The 15,364-nt window shown below is 44.1% G+C and overlaps 1 protein-coding gene across 1 annotated transcript; it reads right to left on the bottom strand.

Annotated features, from left to right (window-relative positions):
- Nucleotides 1-3,618: 3,618 nt before the first annotated feature.
- Nucleotides 3,619-9,988, bottom strand: PANX3 (pannexin 3). Its single transcript, XM_003130019.5, has 4 exons — nucleotides 9,808-9,988; nucleotides 8,824-8,966; nucleotides 6,065-6,279; nucleotides 3,619-4,448 (listed from the first exon to the last, which is right to left on the bottom strand). Exons 1-4 carry the CDS (start codon nucleotides 9,986-9,988, stop codon nucleotides 3,809-3,811), a joined length of 1,179 nt encoding a protein of 392 aa, XP_003130067.1. The 3' UTR covers nucleotides 3,619-3,808.
- Between the last annotated feature and the right edge of the window lie 5,376 nt (nucleotides 9,989-15,364).

Here is a 15,364-nt window from a genome sequence, read left to right as displayed (position 1 = left end):
AGAATGCAATCTTGGTAAATGCGCTGGGCTGAAAGGCAGAAAACTTGTAGTATTCATTTTTCTCCCAGCAATTCCACTAACTAGCTGAGTGAGCCTCTGGGTTACCGGTTTTTCCTTTCGAAACTGAATATACTCTTTAGAATAATGAAGTGAAAGTTATAAAGGTAATGAAGTGAAAAGTACTCTGTTGATGTATAATTACTGTTCTATATACTCAAAATTTAGGCTTTTAGAATTGTATATGGAAATTAAGGAAAATATGTGCAGAGTTAAAACAATAAATTCAATAAGTTACTGGAGAAAAAGCTTACGCTAAAATAAGTTTGAAAAAAAAAAGAGTTTTAGAATCGATAACCCAGGTACCTCATTTTTGGAAATTGTAAGAATAATGACAAGAGTCTTTACAAAATGGTTTTAACACAGAAAGCTTACAAAAGTCCTTTTGGTCCATCCATATTGTCAGCTTCCCTGTTGGACCTAGCTAGGTTTCAAAAGAGCAATTCCTTATGGTTCTAGTGTGCTTTTACAAGCATAGGCAAGGCAGGAGTATAGATTCATTTTTGGAAATTGCAAAGGATACTTTCAGCCTACAAAATATCCATACTCATGCTTTTCATACTGTAGACTGGAATTTAGCCTTGGATCCTGAAAATAGATAGTTCCGATTAGCAGAGAGAGTCCTTCCATCCTTCCTCCCTCTTTTTTTTCTTTTTGCTTTTTAGGGCTATGTCTGAGACCTATACCACAGCTCACAGCAACGCTGGATCCCCGACCCACTGAGCAACTGAGCCAGGCCAGGGATGGAACCCGCATCCTCATGGATACTAGTCATATTCCTTTCCCTTGCACCACAATGGAAACTCCCTCTTTCTTTCTTTTTCTTCCCTCTTTCTTTTCTCCTTCCCTCCCTTTTTTTTTCTTTTCCTTTTTAAACCATTATTTACTAACTATCTGATTTATTTGCTTTTCAGCTGTATTTTGTCCTTGGCAGGCTCTGTGATCTGGCTTTATTTTCACTATTCCTCTGCACATACATAGATCATACCTAGCGGGAGGAAAGTGTTACCACTTGCCTTAGTTTGCAAGCTACTCTAGCAAATGGATTTTAGTGGAATTTGCATTAACACATTTATTGTTTCTTCATTAGAAACACTTCCTTATGACTTATAAAACATTTCACGCAAAATTTAAAAATTTAGAAAACATAATACAAAGATTTTAGAAAATTCATAATGCTGCCACACTAAGTGAATCATTTTTAACATGTATGCGTAATTTTCTAAATTTAAGTACAGTTGATTTATAATATATTTGTTTCAGGTGCACAGTATAGTGATTCAATATTTTTGCAGATTATACTCCATTAAAAATTATTAAAAGACAATGGCTATGAATCCCTGTGCTAGATAATATATCCTTGTTGCTTATGTATTGTATATGTGGTAGAGCATATGTTTAATATTTTAGTATATTTTTTAATATAGGTTAGTTCATACTCAATATAACGTTTCCTTTTTTTGTTCACTTACCATTATTATAGTCATTTTGTAGTGTTATTATAACTTCTTTATAAATGCAATATTAGATGACTGCTTAATATTCCAGTTATGGCATAGTAATTTTACATAATTATCTCCATGTTTAACTTTTTGGTCATCAATTGCTGTGAAGCGCATCTTGGTGCAGAAAGCCTTTTACATACAGGGTTATCTAGTGCCTGGGTCTGTGTGCTCCAAACAATGTAATGTTCCCCAAGCAACTGATTCAGTGACGTGTGTATTCAGGAGAGTATTTATTTAGTGCCTTTGGTGACAAAAACCTTTAGGAAAATTGTTTGAGAGGGAAAGAAAAATGCATGGACTATATGAATACAGTATAATAAGTTTCATCTCAGAGGTAGGTATTGGATGATATGGTGGCACCCAGTTAGGGAAGGAGGGAGGAGTTGGGAAAGGCATTTTTAAGGAAATATGCCTGGGCAGACTTTGCAAGATAGCTAATGGTTGGCCCAGTGTAGAACGAAAAAGGGCATCTTGGGCAGTGGGGACAGCATAGTCACAGGCTCAGCATCATGAAAAGTGTGGGAACTGCAAGTCGTTGATTAGCGTGAAAGATGTATATGGAGAGAGGCAAGAGGTGAGACGGAGGGAGCAGGCAGGATTTGGATTGTGAGAGGTCTTGTGTACCAACCGAGAACAGCCAACATGATGATGAATGTCTGTATATCAACCCCTTTGCTGTTTTAGGTAAATGTATCTAAATTTGTCTCTTTCTACTTACCTATGTGAAGAATGGTGTAAATGACTTATTCAAAAATTCTCTGAAGAAATACATCACATGCAGCTCTAGAAATAAATAGTAAATGAGGAGTTCCCATTGGGGCTCAGTGGAAATGAATCTGATTGGTATCCATGAGGACACAGGTTCGATCCCTGGCCTCACTCACTGGGTTAAGGATCCAGCATTGCCGTAAGCTCTGGTGTAGGCTGCAGATGAGGCTCGGATGTGGTGTTGCTGTGTTTGTGGTGTAGGCCAGCAGCTACAGCTCTGATTCGACCCCTAGCCTGGGAACCTCCATATGCCGTGGGTGTGGCCCTAAAAAGACAATTAAAAAAAATCAAAAAAAAAAAAAGAAAGAAATAGCAAATGAGAGACAGCATGATATTGTGGGCTGAGCCTGGCCCTATTAAATCCGGGCATAGGAATAGAAGTTAGAGGCTAAGATGCAGAAGAGAGAGATGGGGCCCAACGGCACTTAAGTGTCTATCCTGTTAGTTTTAAGTGGCTGCTATCAGTGATTCGCTGTAAGTGGAGGTAGAGCATCCCCTGGGATATTAAAAGCATATCTGGGCTCATTAAGAATTGTGAAGGGGTCCGCAGCCCATACTCCCAGTCTTTGGTGAAGTGAGTCCCTGGTGTAAATGATGAAAAAGCATTATTTATACACCTCTAGGCTCCAAACATAGCTGATGCATGACCCTGGCCTTAAGCCCCAATAGCAGATTACAAGTTCCTGTCAACAGTATCTCTTGAACCACTTTGCAGGCCAGAGTGCCTGGGCAAGATCAGTGATTTCCACAAAACAGGCTGGGCAAATTCCTGGGATTTGAGGCCACGCCAGAGGGTTTCCAGGGATTTCATATCTTTATTTTCTTATCAGATTACCCCCTTTGCTCTTTGAGGTAAACTGAACGTATATCCTGGAAAGGCCAAGGAGTAAATAAAAACAGTGAGAAGAAACTGCCTCCATAAATAGCCTATAGAACCTTCTTCCTTTGTACAATGGCTACACTTCAATTTTAGTTTTAGTTTTTGTCCCCATCTTCATATTATGCCCTAGACCTAGTTTTTTTAGTTTTTAAACTTTTTTTTTTGGGGGGGGGACCCCACCTGCAGCATGTGGAGGTTCCTAGGCTAGGGGTCTAATCGGAGCTACAGCTGCCAGCTTACATCACAGCCACAGCAACACAAGATCCGAGCCACGTCTCATGGCAACGCTGGATCCTTAACCCGCTGAGCGAGGCCAGGACTCGAACCCGAAACCTCATGGTTCCTAGTTGGATTCATTTCCACTGCACTACAACGGGAACTCCCTAGTTTTTAAACTCTTTATCTCCAACTTTCAGATGTGTTTCCATGTATTGATTATATCTTCTCACCTTTGGGATAACAATACTGACGTATGATTCAGCTAAATCCAAGCTTAGCAATCCTAGAGCGGATGTTTTTGTATATCAGCGTGGGAGGATTGTGAAGAAGGGGAGAGATTTTTAATTTCCATAAAATGTCTTGCTTCACGGTTTCTTAACTATGGGTTTTCATCACACATCCCGTGGGTGAGATGTTTAGGTTTTGAGGGTTCTAAGCCAGCCAATACAGTCATGAAATCAACCACTGTGTCGATGTTGTGCTTCTGGGTGGTTGTGTCCTTCAGTGCGCATAAGACACTCAACCAGCTAAAGGAGATGAGCTCAGAGATGTTGGCTCTGAGAAAAAGAAGGATCACATTGAGGTCATTAATGGGACATCCCAGCATCTTTCTGCTGAGGAGATCAAAGGCAGGGAGCATCTCATAGATGGATAGGAGTCGTTTGTCCCACCGACATAGCCGTGTGAGGTTGTACATTATCACTGGAACCAATAGGGTGTATATTGCTACACAGGCGAGACTAACAATCTGGAAGACAGACAAGGAGGTCAGCCTGCATGTGATCAGATCGGGGATGTAGGTCTCGTCCCTTAGCAGCCCTGTCTTGATGGAACAGCTGAATTCCTCTTGGAAGAAGACATCCAGGTGGAAGTGGCCAAGGTACAGGTAGATGGCCGAGGTGAAGAGGAGCAAGAGGGAGTTCCTCAGGAGGTAGGTAGCCACTAGTGAGTGTGAGCGCTGCTTACATGCCAGGTACCGTTCTAGCAAGGGGAATTCAAAGTATCGTTCCTTCCGAGCCCTGGGCAGGGGAAGAAAGGAGGCATGATTAGGAGGGACCATTTAGATCTGTACCCTGAGGAGGCCACGTAGGGAAGTAACAGAACCTCTGTGTCCAACATGGCATTCTTGGCTCATGTAGATATCTGCCTTCGAGCATAACCACTCCTTTCCCCTTTTAAAAAGAGGTATGTGAATGTATCTTAATTCTCCAAGAAATGAGTGCAATGCCGTAAACCCAGTGAATGATCTTTGAATAATGAATGGTCACTCTGGATTTTTGCAGACTAAATCTAAATAAAAGCTGAAATCAGATCCTCAGGAAGCATTAAGACTCCCTAGACTGGGAGTCTAGGTAACCATGTTCTGGTTCTCAGTCTGTTTACTTTGTGTATCACTTTTAGGCCAGTTCATTCAGTTTATAAAAATAAGTGTGCTAACAAGTATTTGTTGAGAGCTGTGGTATTTTAGGTACATGGAACCTGGTCTCTGCTCTGAAGCCTAGAAACTGGCTTGTAGGGAAGGGGCAGATGAGCCTTGCAGATAAGAAGTAAAAACAATGCTTGATTTGTTGCTAAAATGATGGCCACAAACTACGGTAGCTGTAAAAGTTGGAAGGGACACTAACAGTGTGGGCTGGAGTGTTCAGAAACCTCTGTGGAGAATACTGTCTCAGACTGGCCTTCAAAAGGCAGATAGGGTTCAGAAAGATAGGTGGGAAAGGAACTGTTCCAGAGAACAGAGATAGGTACAAACTTGAGGCAGAATATGGTTTCAGATCCTAGCTCAACTGTGCTCAGGGGGCTGGCCCTGGCCACTCTATTTAAAGCTGCACCTCCCTCCCTCACCCCACCTCTCAGCTTTCCTGAGTCCCTTACCCTGCCCTTAGTTTTTGTTTTTTGTTTTGTTTTGGCTGAGCCTGGGCATATGTAATTTCCCAGGCCAGGGACTGAACCTGCGCCACAGCAGCAACCTGAGCCTTAGCAATAACAATGCTGGATCCCTAACCCGTTGAGCCACCAGGGAACTCCATGCCTTAGTTTTCTTTACATCACTTATCTGCCACCATATACTCTACATTGTGTTATGCTTATTCATTGTCTGTGTTCCCTCAATTGAATATAAGCCTCTGCCCCCTCTCAACATATCCATAGCACCTAGAGCTGTGTCTGGTGCTCAGTGTGCGACTGACGAATGCTTAAATAAATGAATGGTTGGTTCAGGAGAAAAGAAAGAGGCTGCCTAGGTGGAGTGGAAGGTTTCTGTCACTTGGTAGTTCACAAGAAGTTTGAGAAAGCAGTTGATGACAGTGTGTGGAAAGCCTAAGGAAAACTATTTGGGAGAATTTGTATATTTCTTTCAGTGTTGGCCTTGGAAGAAACTATTCCAGGTCCTGAAAAAGTGATATTTTAGAGGTTAACAACCCCTTTGTGTCTCAGTGGGTTCAGCTGTAAACTGAAGGCAGAGTCCTTTTTCCTTTCTCTGTACAGAAGTGATAGACAGTTAAGGAGATGATGTGTTAGGCACTTTAAATTCTTGGGAAGGATGGCACAGAAGACAGTTTAAAGATTACTCTGCAAGGATATCATTTTAGTGCTTGACAGAGTCTCTCAGAAAAGAGTAGGAGAGACAACTCACTTCTCCAGCTCATCCCAGAACACATGGGGGTCCGAACTCTTCTGCTGGATCTTCAGCATGTGCTGTACCAGGCGGATGGCACGATTGTAGGATTTGTCCAGTTCGCTGATGATGAACAGCAGATCTGAGCTGAGGGCTGGCACGGCTGCATACTGCCAGAGCAGAACTGGCAGGTACATGCCCACGGCCAGGGCCAGTAGGGAGTAGGGGAGAGCCTGTGGGGCAAGAGTGAGCTGAGGAGGGGGCCCAGGGGGCTGAGACCTCGGGGAGAGAATGCTGAGTGAGGGGCTCCCACTCCTGTTCCTGCCTGAGCAGGGGGTCAGGGGGTGGGGGGAGAGAGAGAGAGAGGGAAAGGGAGCTAGCTTCCTCCCCCTTCCCCATGCATGTTGGATGTTACCTTGGATAGCAAACTAGGCTAACTAGAGATCATGGCCAGTGGTGGTCATGGCATCCTAGGAGAGAGGGTCTTCATTCTCAATCTTCCACTTTTCTTTCTCTGACTGCTTCCTTATATTTCCTCAACACTCACTACACCTAACAGGTTGGACCCACTATTTTGCCCACAGTAAAAACTCTACTTGAAGAGGTTCTGTTAAGTGACATTTGTGCCAGGTGCTTCATGTGCATTATTCATCCCATCTCCTCAAGGGTGCTATCAGTAGGTACGTTAGTATCTCCACTTTACAGACAGAGAAACTGAAGCATGAAGATGTGAAGTAACCTGTACAGGTTACTCACCTACTAAGGTGAGTGAGCAAGGTTTGGAGCCAGGCAGTCTGATTTTGGATCTTATTCCCTTAACGATTACTGACCATGGCATCTCCTGAACCAGAGATGCTTTTTATTTTAATTAATTAATTAATTATTTTTTTGTCTTTTTGCCATTTCTCCATATCCCGTGGCCACTCCCACGGGATATGGAGGTTCCCAGGCTAGGGGTCGAATTGGAGCTGTAGCCGCTGGCCTACGCCAGAGCCACAGCAACTGGGGATCCGAGCCGCGTCTGTGACCTACACCACAGCTCACGGCAACGCCGGATGCTCAACACACGAGCAAGGCCAGGGATTGAACCCACAACCTCATGGTTCCTAGTCAAATTCGTTAACCACTGAGCCACGATGGGAACTCCTGGGATGCTTTTTAGAGGACAGTTCAAAGAAAAAGAGACAGGGTTGCATACTTGGTTGTGTGTGTGTTTTGGAACTAAACTAGAGAGACAGGTTAGGCAAGGTATTCTAGGGCATGAGAAAAAATTAGAACTTTTCACTCCTAAGAAATGACATTTCTTGAAAATAAACTCGTCACCCCTAGAGCTTCTGTTTCAGTAGGTGTAAAGTGAAGCCAGAGAATCTGGGCTTAAAGAGCTCTCAGGTGATGTGATGATTAGACAGCTTGACTCTTTTCTGACACACGAATCCTCTCTTGGCATGTACCTGGAACTTGCCATCTAGATCCTGCTTTAACACTTTCAAGGACAGACATCTCATGAACTCTTTTTACTAAGTCTCTGATTTGGTCTGGGTCCTCGAACTATGGCATTTTGAGGCCCTGCACATTGTCATAACTAGAAAATGTTATGAATGACTTCTGATTAAAATGTGAATTGAGGAGTTCCCGTCGTGGCGCAGTGGTTGGCGAATCCGACTAGGAACCATGAGGTTGCGGGTTCGGTCCCTGCCCTTGCTTAGTGGGTTGACGATCCAGCGTTGCCGTGAGCTGTGGTGTAGGTTGCAGATGCGGCTCGGATACTGCGTTGCTGTGGCTCTGGCGTAGGCCGGTGGCTACAGCTCCGATTCAACCCCTAGCCTGGGAGCCTCCATGTGCCGCGGGAGCGGCCCAAGAAATAGCAACAACAACAACAACAACAACAAAAGACAAAAGATAAAATGTGAATTGAGCATCCATATTACTTCTGCTCCCTTATGAAACCACACTATAAAGACAATAAAGGGACCCAAAGGATATCATCCTATAAGGATGAAAGAAATAGGAGAGGACACCAGAATAACAAAGCATTAAAACCTGGGAAGCAGGTGCATGAGAGAAGGTGCCAGCCTGAGAGGAGCATGCAGAGTTGAGGTGGGGGCAGCCAAGCTCTTTTTCACCACAGAAAAGGAAGACTCAGGAATTGGAGATACGAGGTATGTCTAAAAATGGGGGTGTAGGTGGGGTTGGAGATGGGAATATTGAGAAAATAGACACACGGATCCTTTCTGTAACATGATGCACTCAGCCAACCACTCTTTCCCTCTCCTAGAAGTCCTGTGGTTTGTTCTTTGAAATATTAAACTGGAAAGATTCTGCACATGAGTCCATTGAAGGCAGGAGGACCATTCTGAGAAAAGGGATAAGTTGAGTGAATACTGAATGCTGAGACCTGCGGCTGAGTTCCCAGGAAGTGACAGCCAAGCTTGACTGTCCCCTCTGCATAAATAAGGGATTTAATTCCTGGGAAAACTGATCAACCCAAAAGAAACGATTGTAGATATCAATATTTGAGGTTTTCCCTGTGCAATGGCCCAAAAGGATTACTTTAAACTGACAGCCTCAACCTTAGGCACAAAACTTGCAATCACATTAAAGTGGGTGAGCAAATATTACCAGATATTTCAAGAATGTCTGAAACATGAAAGTTAATGACCAAAATATAAAAGCAGGGGCAAGTGGCGAAGAGGCAGGAGAGACCAGAACAAGGCAGTTCCACCTCTCTCCCCCACTGGGCCATGAAGTCGGCCTGGTAAGGTCCCAGCCCGCTTTACCTTGTGAGGCCAGAGGGATTTTGTCTTGAACTGGCCAGACTCATCCTGTTCATGGTGAACCAGTGAGTCCCAACAGGAACTGTCCACGTAGGCAGCCTGCCGGATGCTGAAATTGCCAGGAGAGAAGCAGCTGATGGGTGACCCTGGAATAGGAACACAGTTTTGAGGCAGCCCTGAGTTGGGGTGGAGGGATGGGAATCCAGGGGACATGCAGCTAAGTGCTTTTCGGGATTGGCCTTGTCCATTCTAATTTTTGTATCTGGCAGGCAATTTCTTATTCCCAGGCCCCAGTTTTCTGGGCTCAGCACTGTGGGTGAATGACGAGGCAGTGGGAGAGGGACAAACCTCCTTGGGAAAGGGTGTAAGCTCACCAAACAGCCAGAGAAGAAAGGCAGAAATCCCAAGTCTCAGAAAGTCCACTTTGTCTTTAATAAAGGGGCAGATTTGCTGAGTTAATCTGGCACCTGGAACACTAGATATGTGTGTTTGTTAATGTTTGTGAGTTTAGCTGCAGTTCATGGAGAGAATGGAATGGATTTATTCAGCACCTGTGATGAGCCAGGCTATGCCATGCACTTAACTTATGTTCTCAAGTCAGTAACCCTGGAGGAAGGAGGCTACGAGAAGATAAGGGATTTATCTAAAGCTTGGCTAATTAAGACCCCTAGAGGTCAAAAGTCTTGCAAAGATTATAGGATCCTAATCTCTTTCATCTACACGAAAATCAAAATAAAAGTTTAATTATTTCAATGACACAAAAATATACATACTGAAATTAACACTAAATATTTTTTATTGCAATATTTTGGAAATGACTTTCAAAGTGTTTTGGTGTCTCTGCTTTGCAGATGCCCTGAACTGATGCACAGTCTGCCTTTCAGGAGATGCCTGGCCCAAGTCATTCAGCCAGTGCGGTGCCTGTCTCACTTAAGGGACCAGGCAGAGTGAGTCTCTCTTGTACCCTGGGTCTTGGAAGCCACTTACCGGAGGAGAACTCCTGGGCAAATGCCAGGGACATCAGCAACAAGGGGAAGCCCACGGCTACGAACTTGACCATGCGGTCCAGGGGAAGCTCCAGGCGCAGTCCTTTGAGGCGGGGGCCCCTGCGGTCGGGCAGCAGGGCATCCGAGAGCATGTACTCTGCAGCTGTGTGTGCGAGTGACATGATGCTGCCGAGCTTGGGACGCAGAGGTGGCAGGAGGGCTCTAGGAGAGTGGAGTCAGGAGTTGGCAGCTTCAGGTAGCCGGCTTTCAGCAGACAGTGCCTGCAACCCCGCCCCGCCTCATGGACATCTGTGTGAGGAGCGGGCACTGGTTCTTTAAATAACTGGCCAGGCCCTGAGCCAGGCACCTGGTAATTAGAGGCAGGCCTAGCCTAGTGGGTCCTCACTGGAGGAGGGTCCGGTGTCATCTGGGGCTGGTGCCAGGCTGCCCTCAGGACTGTCGCCGAGCAGATACAGCCAGTGGCTTTATGCTGCCCTCTCATTAATAAAGTATTTTTGGTGGAGGGAGGAGGGCTGTGGAGCAGGCCCCCCATGTAATTGGTGTAGAATTTGGGTGGAGATTGCTTGAATATGCTGAAGGCCCTCATTTTGTGGTTTGGGGTGGGAATGGAGCCCCTAAGACTTAGCTAGAGTTGCTGCTCCTACATAGTATTCTTTGTCCCAGTGATGATTTCTGCTTGGGGCCAGGCTCTTTCCCAGAAACTGATCTGTATTTGGTGTTACATTCCCTTCCCTGCCTCTGTTCCTTCTCTAAAATGTTTCAACTGCTTATTTACATTTTCCGTATATTTACCCTTTCTTAAAAAAATTATTTTTAGCTCCCATCAGTTCTCTAGAAAGCAGGGGGATGGGTGGCAGTGTGGAGTAATAGAACATGATTTTTGAAATTTGGAGGGAAAAGTCTCCCACTGGAGACCTAGCAGTACTTGTTTTTTATTGCGTGACTGCAGGAAGTCATTTTGGCTCAGTATTCTCATCTACTAAATGGTATATTGATTGTATAACATTCTGAGGATTGATGAAGAGTATTGTGTGGGAAGATGCTTTGTAAACTGTAAAGTAAATGCCAACTCACTTAAATTTGGTGAAATTACTTTGGAAAAAGCAATCACTGGGCCACAGGGCACTCTGATCTATAGTACTGCCCTGAGATGTGGCAGGAGAGGCCCTGACCTTGGCTTTCATGCTGGTCTCCTTTGTCTGTGGCCTTCCCACAAGGCAAAGAGTCCATGGGGCCAAGAGGATGTGCCCATTCAGAGCCCATGCACCTGCTCTAGACCACTCTTCCGGCACCTGGGGCACTCTAAGCCCCTGCCCAGATGGCCCCAGCCTGCGTCCAGGGCCTGTGCAGGCTTTTTTCTTGGGTGCATCCTCCCATTAGTAGATCATGAGGCTGGTGTGCACACTTGGGCCTAAGGAATGGCTTATTGTGGGAGTTTGGATGGAATTTAGAAATCCTGGGTATCCACATATGTCATTGTGAGGCTTTCTGCAATGTGGGACTTAGCTGTGCTGGGAATCCTCACATTGAGGATTCTAAATGTGAACCTGGCATTCTCGATCATTATTAAGGGGTGTGTGTGTGTCTATGTTTATCAAGGTAGGCAGATAGAGCACAGTTTATTTAGCAGTTTGCTAGCTTGATTTATAACTTCTAATTTTTTTAGGTATTTGATATGTGGGCCTCTATTCCTGGGCCCACAAATGCTTGGGCTGGCAATGCCTCTCTCCCCATCCACAGGCTGGAGGCCAACTCTGATTCGGAGCTGCCCTGCGTGTACTAACTGCAGCGATCCAGGCCTGGGAGCAGGAGAAATGATCCTTTACTTCTATTCCCCGTTAGCCTCTCCACACTCCCATTTCTGTCTCTTTCCACTGTGTGTGTTTTTGTCAAATGTATTTTGCTAAATATTATTGGTTTATATGCATGAATTTTCTTTTTCCTTTTAAAAATACTTTGTTTTTGATGAAACTAATATACATACATTATTATGTACATATAATAAGTGTATAGTCCTATAACTTCTCATCTGGTTTATAGAAACGCAACCTTAGTTAACACCCCAGAAGCCATCTTTGTGCTCCTTTCTAATAACCATCATTTCCCAAAGGGTAATCATTATCCTCACTTCTAGTAGCATACATTAGTTTTGCCTTTCTTATGCTTTATAGGAATGGAATTGTATGTATATACTTTTTTTGTGTTTAGCTTCTATTGCTCTATATTACATCTATGAGAATCATCCACCTTATTGCCTGTTTTTGTACTCTATGTGAATGGAATCATATGTATCGTATTTTTTATGTCTGGATTCTCTGCTTAACATATTTCTGCGATTCATCCATGTTGTGTGTGTCAGATTTCCATTCCTTTTTATTGCACAGAAACACAACCATTTGTTTATCCATTCACCAACAGACATTTGAGATTCTCAATAGACATTTGAGATTCTAGTTTTGGTTAGTATCCATGAGGATGAAGATTTAATCCCTGGCCTCACTCAGTGGGTTAAGGATCCGGTGTTGCCGTGAGCTGTGGTGTAAATTGCAGGAGTTCCTGTTGTGGCGCAGTGGTTAACGAATCCGACTGGGAACCATGAGGTTGCGGGTATGGTCCCTGCCCTTGCTCAGTGGGTTAACGATCGGCATTGCCGTGAGCTGTGGTGTAGGTTGCAGACGTGGCTCGGATCCCGCATTGCTGTGGCTGTGGTGTGGGCCAGTCGCTACAGCTCTGATTCCGACCCCTAGCCTGGGAACCTCCATATGCCGCGGGAGCGGCCCAAGAAATAGCAAAAAGACAAAAAGACAAAAAAAAAAAAAAAAATTGCAGATGTGGCTCGGATCCCACCTTGCTGTGGCTGTGGCATAGGCCAGCAGCTGCAGCTCGGATTCAACCCCTCGCCTGGGAACTTTCATATGCCAAGGATGTGGCCCTAAAAGAAAAATAGCAAATAAAATAAAATAAGGCTACTATGAACATTCTAATTTGTGTCTTATGGTGAATATGTGTATGCATTTCTTCTTCTTCTTCTTTTTTTTTTCTTTTTAGGGCCATATCTGCAGCATATGGAGGTTCCCAGACTAGGGGGCTAATCAGAACTGTAGCTGCTGGCCTATGACACAGCCACAGGAGTGCAGGATCTGAGCCGCATCTGTGACCTACACCACAGCTCACGGCGACGCTGGATCCTTAACCCACTGAGCAAGGCCTGGGATCGAACCTGTGTCCTCATGGATGCTAGTCAGATTTGTTAACTGCTAAGCCACAAGGGAAGTCCTGTGTATGCCATTTCTGTTGGTTATATACCAAAGAGAATTAGTATATTGGAACTGCTGAGTCACAATGCTTTGCATATGTTTATCTTTATTCGTTGTCCAAGTGGTTGTATTAATTTACATTTTTATCAACGCTTTGTGAGAGTCCTATTTGCTCCATATCCTTACATTTTTGCAATTAAAATTTGTTTGCCATTTCAAAAGGTGTGTAATAGCATTGGATTGGGGTTTAGCTTGCATTTCTCTGACGATGAATGTAGTTGGCCACTTTGTTTTTGTTTTTTGTTTTTGCTTTTTAGGGCTGCACCCACGGCGTATGGAGGTTCCCAGGCCAGGGGTCTAATTGGAACTACAGCTGCTGGCCTACACCACAGCCACGCAGGATCCGAGCTACTTCTTCGACCTACTCCATAGCTCAGGGCAACACTGAATCCTTAATCCACTGAGTGAGGCCAGGGATGGAACCTGCGTCCTCATGGATACCAGTCAGATTTGTTTCTACTTTGCCACAATGGGAACACCTAGGTGGCCACTTTGACCATTGGGATATCTTCTTTTGTGAGGTGTATGTTTATGTCTTTTGCCTGCTTTTCTCTTGAGTTGTATGGCTTTTGAAAATTGATTTGTAGAATTTTTTTTTTGTCTTTTTTTTTTAGGGCCGAAACCATGGCATAGGGAGGTTCCTAGGCTAGGGGTCTAATTGGAACTCTAGCTGCTGGCCACAGCCATAGCAACACAGGATCCTAGCCTCATCTTCGACCTACACCACAGTTCACGGTAACACTGAATCCTTAACCCAGTGAGTGAGGCCAGAGATGGAACCTGCATCCTCATGGATACCAGTCAGACTCGTTTGGAGTTCCCGTTGTGGCGCAGTGGTTGGCGAATCCGACTAGGAACCATGAGGTTGCGGGTTCGGTCCCTGCCCTTGCTCAGTGGGTTAAGGATCCAGCGTTGCCATGAACTGTGGTGTAGGCTGCAGACGCGGCTGGGATCCCTCGTTGCTGTGGCTCTGGCGTAGGCCGGTGGCTACGGCTCTGATTCGACCCCTAGCCTGGGAACCTCCATATGCCGCAGGGGCGGCCCACGAAATAGCAAAAAGACAAAAAGACAAAAAAAAAAAAAAAAAAGACTCGTTTCCACTGAGCCACGACAGGAACTCTGATCTGCAGAATTTGTTTTTATATTCTGCATATGAGACCATCACCAGATATATGTTTAATTTATATCTTCTGGGAGTCTCAGTTCCTTGTTGGGTGTTGGCAGGAGATCTCAGTTCCTTCCCATGTGGGCCTCTTCTCCACCTCTCATCTGATGATCTGAGAGAGAGCAAAGCAGGAGCCATGGTGCCTTTAATAACCTAATTTCTGAAGTTGCCACTGCTACCTCTATTTCTTTCCTATTCAATAGAAGAAGTCATGAAATCCAGTCTATCTGCAAGGGGAGAGGAATTGGGCTCCACCTTTTTAAGGGAGTGTCAAAGAATTTGTAGAATATTTTAAACCATTACATTAAATAAGTTAAATTTTTTGTCCATTTTTCATCCAAATTGTCAAATTTATTTGCATACCATCATTCATAATAGTCTCTCATTATATGGAATTAAAAATTTAAAGATAGGAGTCCCAGTTGTGGCTCAGCAGTAACAAACCAGACTAGTATCCATGAGGATGAGGGTTCGATCTCTGACCTTGCTCAGTAGGTTAAGGATCTGGCATTGCTGTGAGCTGTGGTGTAGGTTGCAAATGTGGTTCAGCCACAGCTCAGATATGGTGTTGCTTTGGCTACCGTGTAGGCTGGCAGCTACAGCTCTTATTTGACCCCTAACCTGGTAATTTCCACATGTCCCGGGTGGGGCCCTAAAAAGACAAAAAACAAACAAACAAAAAAAACAAACTTAAAGATAGAGCCAAGTTGAAAGAATTTTACAATAAACATCTGTAATAGTTTCTTCTATCATTAGTATTTCACTTGGCTTGCTTTGTTACATGTTTATCTATTCATCCCTCTATCCATTAATATTCTTTTGGATACACTTCCAATTGTAAATATTGATATCCTTCTCCCTAAATATTTCAGCATGCACATCACTAACTATACTTCAATACTTGTTTACAGTTTTTTTCTTTTAAGGCAAAATTTATGTACAGTATAATGCACAAAGCTCAAGTATGCATACACAGATTCTTACAAATGCATACACCTGTGTAATTCACGCCTCGTCGGGACCAGGATGTAGTCATTACTCCAGAGAATTCCATT

This window comes from Sus scrofa, chromosome 9 (assembly GCF_054392235.1).
Source record: "Sus scrofa isolate SSC_HxYL_T2T_F1_AM1 chromosome 9, Sscrofa_HxYL_maternal_Yorkshire_Landrace_v2.0, whole genome shotgun sequence".
In the NCBI taxonomy this organism is placed as follows: domain Eukaryota; kingdom Metazoa; phylum Chordata; class Mammalia; order Artiodactyla; family Suidae; genus Sus; species Sus scrofa.
This window is presented reverse-complemented; position numbering and strand designations above follow the sequence as displayed.